Source organism: Lepisosteus platostomus, chromosome 14 (genome assembly GCF_059453375.1).
Source record: "Lepisosteus platostomus isolate fLepPlt1 chromosome 14, fLepPlt1.hap1, whole genome shotgun sequence".
NCBI lineage: Eukaryota > Metazoa > Chordata > Actinopteri > Semionotiformes > Lepisosteidae > Lepisosteus > Lepisosteus platostomus.
Window position 1 is genome coordinate 3,093,474 of NC_142624.1, and position 9,333 is coordinate 3,102,806.

Below are 9,333 nucleotides of genomic sequence, written 5' to 3' on the forward strand. Positions count from 1 at the left end.
TCCTTTGCAGCCTACGCATGCTGACGCAGCTCCCCACCTAAAATTGAGTAAAGCTCGACATTTCTCCTGGTCTCCCCCCAAAAGTCACGTCAAAAAAGTCAAAGCAGCCATTGTTCGTAAAGAGACAACAAGCCTTTGCCAAGAGTCCGATGAGACTTTTATTAGTGTACTTTATTAATAAACTGTAGGTTATATTCTACAGATTACATCTCATCGCACCGCAAAGGAGATTAAAACAAGTTCATTTCATCCGATTTGTGCACTGTCTTTCGCGCCGTGAAGAAATGCAACTACTGATCATTGGAGCGATATGAGGACCGGGTAATTGCATTAACTTCTTAACAATGTGAGCAGTCACCCTCCCTCGCTTGCGGCCTGTGATTTTCTCTGCGGGCAAGATCAGGGGGCATCCTGGTAGGTCCTCAAGGTGTGCCTAGTGATCTCCCAGGTGCAGGGCTTTGGCCCGGACCGGTGTGGACTGTGATCCCCCGGGTTCGGCTGGTGCCTGGATCGGCGTAGACTGCGATCTACAGCCCCCCTGCTGTACAGCCTGTTCATGTGTGTGATGCACATATACAGATTGAGTAAATACTGCATACAATGCACCTGGTGAAAATGCAACACACCTGGGAGAAATAGGAGGTGGGCTTGTGTCAGTGTTGCTGGCTGAACGATGACAACCGACTTTTTCCTGCTGTATAGTTGATTGGTACAATACAAAATAGCAGCGGATTAAAAAAAAATTAATAAGGTATGCTTCTAATACGGTGGATTTTTCTTTTAACCTATTTCACTAAGGAGGATTCCTCATTTAAACTAAAATCAAAACCCCATCAAAAGACTACAGTATAATCTACAAGTTAACACTGTGTTTTAAAAAGTATTCAAAATATTTTAAAAGGCTCCTGTGATTCTTGAGGCTTCTTTAAGGTACGATCAAAGCCATGTCTGGTGACGAGAGTTTAGCTGCGGACTGACGCTCTGAGCTGGTCTGTGGATGAGATTGATGTTATAAATCAGCGGAACCGCTCTGGACGGTCTCTGTGGACACCCAAAGTCATCTCGGTACCAGCTTCCCCAGGAAGAAATGTGTTAATTTGTGGATGTTGTGGTTGTTTTGTTATTTGCTTACACACACGAAAAGTGTTAGCTCTGATCAGAACGCAGATGGGATCACTTGGACTCGCGGAAAGCACCAGGGTGAGACACGCCCCCTTCCGCAGCCGTTGCCCGGGCAACAGGGCCGGCGCCTCAGGCCTGCAGCTCGGCGATGTCCCAGATGAACTGCAGGGGGAGCCCTTTCATCTTCTCCCGGTACACCTGGTCAAAGCGCTCGTTCTGCGCCACGGTGAAACTGTTCTTCCAGTCGCCGATGGTGCCTGTATTGCCAACAGGACAGAGAACAGAGATACCGGTTTAAGATCACACACAAGACACATACGTTTGGTATGTGGAAAACATGATTTCTGCATTGGCGACTAACAAGCCACCAGCTCAACAGAACACTATTCTCATGCAGTGTCATGTGGGCTGAAGATTTTAGGTCATTCATGTGCTGTGCGGCTACGGCTCTCATTGCAGCAGAGATCTTTACTAAATTTAATCCTTAATAAAACTAACAAGGCACCAGATTGTAAGCGTGACAAGTTGTTTTTTTTTCTACTCTAAAGCTGAAGATTTAAAGCTACCAATAAAACATAACCTCCAGCATGGTTAGGAACTGAAAGCGATTACATTCAAATGCACCCAGTTATTAGATCTGTTAGTGTTCAATTATGGATTGGAGAATTCGTCTGGAATAAAAACAGAGCTGGTGTGTGGGACCCCAGGACTAGAATTGGGAACCCCAGTTCAAGGCACAAGGCAGCACCGCCAGCCTGTATCATCACATGAGTCACTCAGGAGTTTTCATTTCTGCCTCAGCTCAAGTGCTGTGCAGCACTCATTCAGCTCTGTGCAAGACTCTTGAGCTACAGCTAACGTCACGACCTACTGGAGATACACCCCTCTGCTACCTCCCAGCTCTGTGAATGACATCCGTCTGCTACCCTGACCACGAGCTGGAATCATGAAAGAGCCTACTGTTTCTTCCGGGAGATCTCCCGGCATGTGAACAAAAGATCATCACAGTCCCAGGCACAGTATTTAAATGCTTCTAGCACCTTGGGGTGTGGTAGCTCAAGTGGGGAGCTGTGTCAGCACGCGCAGGCTGCAAAGGAACAAGTAAAGGTTTATTCCATGTTGAAAAGAGAAGAAAGGAAACACAGGGTGTCAAGACACCCGAAGAAGGCTCTGCAGCCGAAATGTTGTGTTGCTTTTCTTCTCTTTTCAGCAGGGAATAAACCTTTACTTGTTCCATGTGGTGAGGTGTAATACTGCATTTTTTGAGAGCCTGAATAAGAACATCCGGGCTATTCTCTTCTCGCTGACCTTTGCGCAGAAAACTCCCCTTGCTGTGGTCCATGACATCTTCTGGCAGGAACTCGTAGTTGGCTTTGGGGTCCTCCTTCATGTTTTTGAAGGTGGTCTTCTGCACGATCCTGTCAATGGCCGAGTCGTCCAGATTCTTCCCCAAGAACTCGCCGATCTTCACCACCGCGGAGCGCAGATCCTGAGGGGAACAGCACGCAGAGCAACACCGGCACAGATATTCAAGATCTGGCACAGCTAGACCAGTCTGAATCTTCAGGGTAATGGCCTCCAGGCATTCAAGAGAGAGGAAGTTGTATTTTTTTTGCTGTTGTCTTGAAACAGAAATAAATAAATGTCTTTGAAGCATTGATTTAGAGCCTTTGATCTTTGCCAATGTGACATTATCACTTAACTGCCAGCAGGCAGCGTGAAAAGTCTCATATGCAATCACAGCTAAAACAAATCACATCATCTTGCATATTGTGCATGTCCATTGTTTTCCTTTGCTTGCTGTTTCCCTGTTTAAGACGTAGGCTCATCTCCAGTTCATGAATACATCATCCTACTTTGCAAATACAAATGGCAGGAAAAGGTGTGATTCGGATCTGCTGGTTATGTCAGTTAGCCCAGTAGAGGAAATCCTACCAACATCAGCTGGTAAACAGATGTGTAAGCCAGTGTACCCACTCACACACTGCTCCCTGTGGCATCTTTCCAGTCGAAGGACACCTGCAAAAGTGTCCTGTCTCGATGACTAGCGCACATCATCATAATCATGTACACACTGTAGTCTCATCACGTCTTGCTGAAGATTATGGCACTCACTAACTGTAAAGTCACTTTAAGACAACCGGGCAGTACTGTATTTATTTTCTGTCCTGGTCTTTAATATTAGGAATATTTCTGATGATTTGCACAGTGTATTAGGTACACCCATGGTATATGCCTGGTATAGGAGAGCTCTTTACCAGTATGAGCCATGTTCATTATCCGCAGACAGTTCTGGAACACATTCCCTGCAAACAAGGCGTAGCAGGTGACTGCAATCCCATCAGTTACCTTGATCATCTCCTCGTAGGTTAAGAAGAGGATGTTAAAGTCGTCTCTGTGATTGTACCACCCCTGGACGTGGTCGAACCAGGACCCACTGATGACTGAAAAAGATCCAACGCAGACCTCATGGTGACCTCATTGGGCAAGGTGACTCATCACAAGAGGTTTGTGTTTGGAAGTAACTACCACATTGTCGAAACTGATCCATTTGAATCTTTCCCAAGCAGCTACCAAGCCCTCCAAAGAAGCAAAACTTCATGATCTAGGGCAGAGCTGGGCAATCTGAGCATTAGAAGAAATTAACCATAAGCACACCCTGAGTTCTAGTGATACCTGAAGCAGACCTACCTCTGCCGCCAAGAAACATATCCAGCATGTCATCAAAGTCCTTGGGTGTGGTGAGCTTGATCATGGTTTTGGAGAAATGATAGAAAGAGACGAGGACATCTTTGGGGTTCCGGGAGACATAAATGATCTGTAAATAACCACACAAAAGGGATCAAGCAACACAAAGGGATTTATAATAGTTTGACAAGAACTAGCAACATGAAGTCTTGTCAACCTGACTCTAACTGACTTCCATTGCCACTGGCTCAACGATTCCTTGCTTCTCCACCTGTTCTGCCAAGTAACTGCGCTGCTGTACCAGAACTACCAGAGGCTGAAATTAACGCAAGGTCTTCCGGTTTATGTTAATCAATAGTACCAGCAAATCAATGTATGAAGAGTATGGCCTGAGCTTGAGTGCCAGTTAGTACACCACCAAGGAATGTGTTAAACTCGCATATTTCTAGTGCCCGATATATAGTAGGAACCTGAACTTTGGTTTAACCAGCAATAAAACTGCGTGTGACTTTATTTTTTTTCCCCCAAGACCGATGGGCACAGGGAAAACAGAAAAGAATGCCGAGGCCTGTCTCTGTTAGCTGTTTCACTGCACAGGTAAATTATTTGTCTAATATACTCAGTTCACCTTTGTGGAGGTCACAACCTTAACCTTAGAAAGCTTATCTGTTCGCACACTGCAGTAAATCACCTGATATTGGAAGTACAGCACTGGGTCACTTATCTATCCGATAGGGAACACCATTCAGGATTATGGCGGTCATATAATAGTGAATCAGTGGCTATGTATTGTGTCAAAGGGAACACTAATTAGCTTTCGCTGTTTTACAACTCTCCAAGCAGAACCTCTTCAATAGAGTTCCAGTTCGGCTTTTGTGTTAATTAAGTCAGAAGTAGCAGCCATGGACTGGTTCACCCTTATTGGGGCTCAGCAGTGTGACAGGTAACCCTGACCAGTGAAGCCTGTCACAGAAGGGCAAGCTGTGGAATGAGAAGGAGAGCAATAAAGACCCCAGGCATAGCGAAAAAGGGGCAACACTGGGGTTAGCCCAGGCTCAGGGGGTCAGACGATGTCGGTAAGAAACCTATCCCTCAGGCCACAGACAGGAGCGACCTGGTGCTAGGTGGGTCTCAGGACATCCATACCCTCAATGCTGAGCCAGGAGCAGAGCAGACACAGGAACCAAATAGGCTACACAACAAGACACACTGGAAAGACAGGAATAATCCCAGGGAACTAGGAACAGGACAGAAGTCCAGGTGTACCGGGCGTGACAAATACAGAACGTATCCTATAAGAACGTCCATCAGAAATATGGTATTTGATAAAAGCGAGCCACAGAAGCATCAGTTTGCTACAGTGAGTGAGAGGGTGTTCTGACACCAGTAGCATTTACTTCCCTACTCTTTCTTTTCCCACTACACCCAAAATTACAGACTGTTGATCCCAGTCTACTGCATCTTTTGAATGGGATGTTTAACCAAGGTCCCCCTTCATTGAATCTATCTTTAATACTTTAAACTGTGGGGTCTCGTCACATACATGAGTGTCTAACAAACTCCGCACAGCTGTGTAGCTTCACTACCTCAGCAGCTCAGCATTTTACTTTGTCTAGATGTAACATCCCAGGATGCACTACCGCCTTCCACCCCAGAGGAAGTCGTGTGCTGTCAGTTTTCCAGTGGGCACAGGAAACACAGGGCACTGTGTCTACCTGTTACAGGGGACTGAACTGCACCAGTACCACTCAACGCTATTGTAATACACCTGTGGAGGCAAACTGAGCAAACTGTGGGGGTCACATCCGTGTGTGACTGAGACTTTCACACAACTGTGCAGCGGCTGCAGAGCCTACACAGCCCAGCTGGGGTGTGTTTTAGCTTTATTCTTGTGTAACAGCCAATCAACTGGAGCTGCCCTGTGCCCTGTGGCCCTACGTCTTGTGCTGTCAGCTCCCTGGGAAGAGCTCCAGGCCTGTCTGGACCACAGAGACCCCCCCCACTCAGGCAGAGCAGACTCACTTTCCCCCTCCCCTCGCGGAGCCCCCTGGGCACCAGGTAGTGTCCCAGGTGCGAGGCGAAGAGGCGGGGCGAGGGGCGCGCGGTGTAGTCCTGCCCCTTTTCCGGAAACTCCAGCCAGGGCATGAGCTCGTAGGTGGTCTGCATCTCTGGGGCGCCTGGGTAGTCATTTTCGTGCAGAAGGGTGATGATGTGCTGGGTCCACACGGTGCCTGTGGGACGGCGGGGAGGGTGGAGGGGGTGGGGGGGGTGTGCAGAGAGAGAAGCAGAAAGGGAGACGTCTGGGTGGGAAATAAATCAGCTTCCGGTTTCATTCTTCCACCAGCTTTCCCAAAGCACCTGTACAAACGTGCCAATGCAAACCATATGATACAGTGAGAGACACCTAACATTGAAGGAAAACACTGCCAGTGTACAGCACATTCATTTTAAAGCATTTAGCATCCACTGACATGCACACATCCTATTCCAACAACCTGGCTCCTCATGAGCCTGTCATTTGCTGCTGCACAGCCAATCGGAATGATTTTCTGAGCGCTGACAATACACTATCAATCACAGCTCCACTGTACTCTTGATTGGACTGGCTGGGCTCTGATGAAGCCGTGTTCACGTGTGTTGCTGTACTGGTATTTGCCTGGCTGTAGTGCCTAAGTCTGAGCCACTCAAGAGCCAGTCTGTCTGTCCGTCCCCCCAAAACAAAATCAGCCACTGGTTCTGCTTGGAAAGGGCGCCGTGTTGCTCTCAAAAATAAAACGTTTTCCTTTAAGACTCACGGGGGGGGGGGGGGGCATTTTTTGTTGTGCTCCGCTGCGAAATTTGCTCCGTTTCGTCTCTCTCTGAAAAAAAAGTTCATTGTGACATCTCTTAATTGCTTCGAAGTGGAAAATACGTGGATCTTGGGTGATGATGAGGTTCGTGACGAATCTCCCACGTCGCTGGCATTTCCGCATTTGTCAAAAAAGTTTTACAACTTTTGGCGGAAATTCTGCTTTGGGGGCAAAAATCATCACTTTCTATTAATCACAACGTTCTCAACCGGAGGTATCGATTCACCAGGACAGCATGGACTTTGAACCAAAGAGAACCCCAGGAGAAGACGAACTGAGCCTCAGACCCAAGAGCTGTAAAACAGCAGCACTGACATCCATGTGCATGGACCCCCACTGCCCACACACATGCACCGGCAGTAAACCCAAAGGCAGAGTTTGCACTGTGTCTAAGTTCATGGCAGACGGTGAGAGAGGGAGCCGCTCTCTCCTGACACAGTAACAATCAATTAATCTTCCATACAGGTCAATAAAAAGCCAGCGTCACGCACAATCCGTGTAAATGAATAGCGTTCGCGTGTCCAGAGGTTGTTGTTCCTCACAGTTGACTCGGTGTACTAACGCATTAATACGAGAGGTGCATGATTAATCTGTCGGCTCTGTGGCGAGACCAGTGTGCAGTAAACATGCGCGCTCTCCAACTATCGCCCGGGGAATCGGACGCACAGTTCCGCGACAATGTACGGGAAAAGCAGGTTTCCGTGTAAAAGCAGATCTGTATAAGGTCTCTAAAAGTAAAGAATCTGTGTTCTAAATGCTGACACCCAGGCTTAAATGCTCTTCTAGGTTTTATTTTGATCCTTATTGGTTTCTTTGAAATCAGGCTGGGGTTTTCAAAGGATTGTCTTGGAATTATTCCCACACGAGATTCGATTGGCAGATTTACGTGCCTATCAATAAATATGGGGAATCAATGAGCTCAGAAAAGCACAGAAAAAAAATCTCTAGGGCCAACAAAGAGTACAACCCGTGTAGAACCTGAGTTGTTATAGCACAGCTTGTTTTATTCAGCTTCCTTAGTGAAACGAAGGTACTATAACACGAGTTGTTTCCTCACGTTGGGGAACTTCCGGTCAGAGATGGGATTGGATTTGGTTTCAGGTTTCTAGAGTATCGAATCTGCGAACTGGGAAAAATACGCTACACTAAGCACAACACGCATCGAAAAGCTTGCACGTCTGGGGCACAAAGCTCCTGTATATAGGAAACGCAAATGAACTCGTTTTGAGTCCCACGATTAAGAATGGGCAGCCCTGCGTGGCACAGCGAGTCCGTTCCACGCAGCCAATTTGTTAATGTGACCCCAGAAGCGGACACAGCACATCAGAATTATACCACACACACAAAAAAAAAACACGGTGTGGGTGTCACGGCGAGCTCTCCTCACTTCCATTAACTCATTCTCTCCCTCACCGGGCACAGCGCTTTGACATTCTGCTCTGCGTGGAAAAAGAAGGCGCCTCACAATATAAATTGACCGAAATCAATCAATCAGTCAATAGTCTAGAAGATAACAGGGTGTCGAGACCAGCTATCAGCAGTAAAATGAAGGCGTGCTTTATCTATGTGTGTGTATGTTTGGAATAGTAATAACATTGAAAAATTCATACTGCATATTCTGAGGTCTATACTTATTGACTAAAAATACCGCAACTGCCGTAGAAATACAGTATGCTGATTCCCGGACAAGTCAAAGTGATCCGGAGCCTATCCGGCCTATAGCAGGGGTTAGGGTGAGCAGTGACAGATACAGTAATATACAGGTTCAGGTGGGGAGCTGCATCAGCATGCGTAGGCTGCAAAGGAACAAGAGGTTTATTCCATGCTGAAAAAAAGAAGGAAGAAAACACAACGTTTCGGCCGTGGAGCCTTCTTCAGGTGTGAGCCTTCTTCCACACCTGAAGAAGGCTCCACGGCCGAAACGTTGTTTTCTTCCTTCTTTTTTTTCAGGGCGGAATAAACCTCTTACTTGTTCCTTACTAGTTATATACAGTACAGGATCACTGCGCTTTCCGCCCCCTCCGAACTTACCGGACTTCGGGAAAGTCACCAGAAACACGTCACCGTCACGTATCTCGAAGTCTTCCAGAGAGTCGATGTATTCCGGAGTGACATCTTCTTTGGGGAAGACGAAGCCCCTGTACTTGAAGAGAAACTCGTCGACGGACTCGACCTCGGAGCCGGCGGCCATGGAGACGGGCGGGCGGACGCAGCAGACGCGCTGTCTTAAAGAGCTGTGGCTCCGAGCTGAGCGGATTGGCTGGTCTGAGCGAGAAGGGGCGCCCGGAAGGGTCTTATAATGATTATGCAACCACACCACACTCGGGGGTTTATTGTGGATTAAAGATCAACCAGTCTGTTGCTTCCCTGTTTTTTTTTGCGCGAGAAGCATTGCCAACTATTACCAGCTGTGACCCAGATATGAGGTCCCGACCGCGCCTTTGCTGGGTTCACTCCTACCGTTCCTCATACTCGGTAGTCGGAGGTTGAGAATGAAATCTCTCAAAACCAAAACACCCGAGGCGTTTGCTTAGCTGGTAGCCGGCTCCCTCAATTCCACTGAATTATTATTCCGAGCTATCGCAAATAAAGTCGCTGAACCGGACGCGCTTGTCAAGCTTGGACCGAAAGAGTGGAGCAGCGTTTTGATGGGTTTGCGAGACGGCTGTGTGAT

The 9,333-nt window shown here is 47.4% G+C and overlaps 1 protein-coding gene across 1 annotated transcript; it reads right to left on the reverse strand.

The window, feature by feature from the left end:
* Positions 1-134: 134 nt before the first annotated feature.
* On the reverse strand, positions 135-8,936 carry LOC148648709 (amine sulfotransferase-like). The gene is made up of 6 exons (XM_088606538.1): positions 8,691-8,936; positions 5,833-6,041; positions 3,814-3,940; positions 3,472-3,566; positions 2,431-2,611; positions 135-1,379 (listed from the first exon to the last, which is right to left on the reverse strand). Exons 1-6 carry the CDS (start codon positions 8,848-8,850, stop codon positions 1,252-1,254), a joined length of 900 nt encoding a protein of 299 aa, XP_088462664.1. The 5' UTR covers positions 8,851-8,936; the 3' UTR covers positions 135-1,251.
* Between the last annotated feature and the right edge of the window lie 397 nt (positions 8,937-9,333).

Coding starts and splice junctions, on each gene's coding strand:
- LOC148648709 (XM_088606538.1), bottom strand. CDS start 8,850: ATGGCCGCCGGCTCCGAGGTCGAGTCCGTCGACGAGTTTCTCTTCAAG. Junction 3,941..5,832: donor TCCGCGAGGGGAGGGGGAAA/GTGAGTCTGCTC, acceptor GGTTATTTACAG/ATCATTTATGTCTCCCGGAA. Junction 2,612..3,471: donor CCTACGAGGAGATGATCAAG/GTAACTGATGGG, acceptor TGTTCCCCTCAG/GATCTGCGCTCCGCGGTGGT.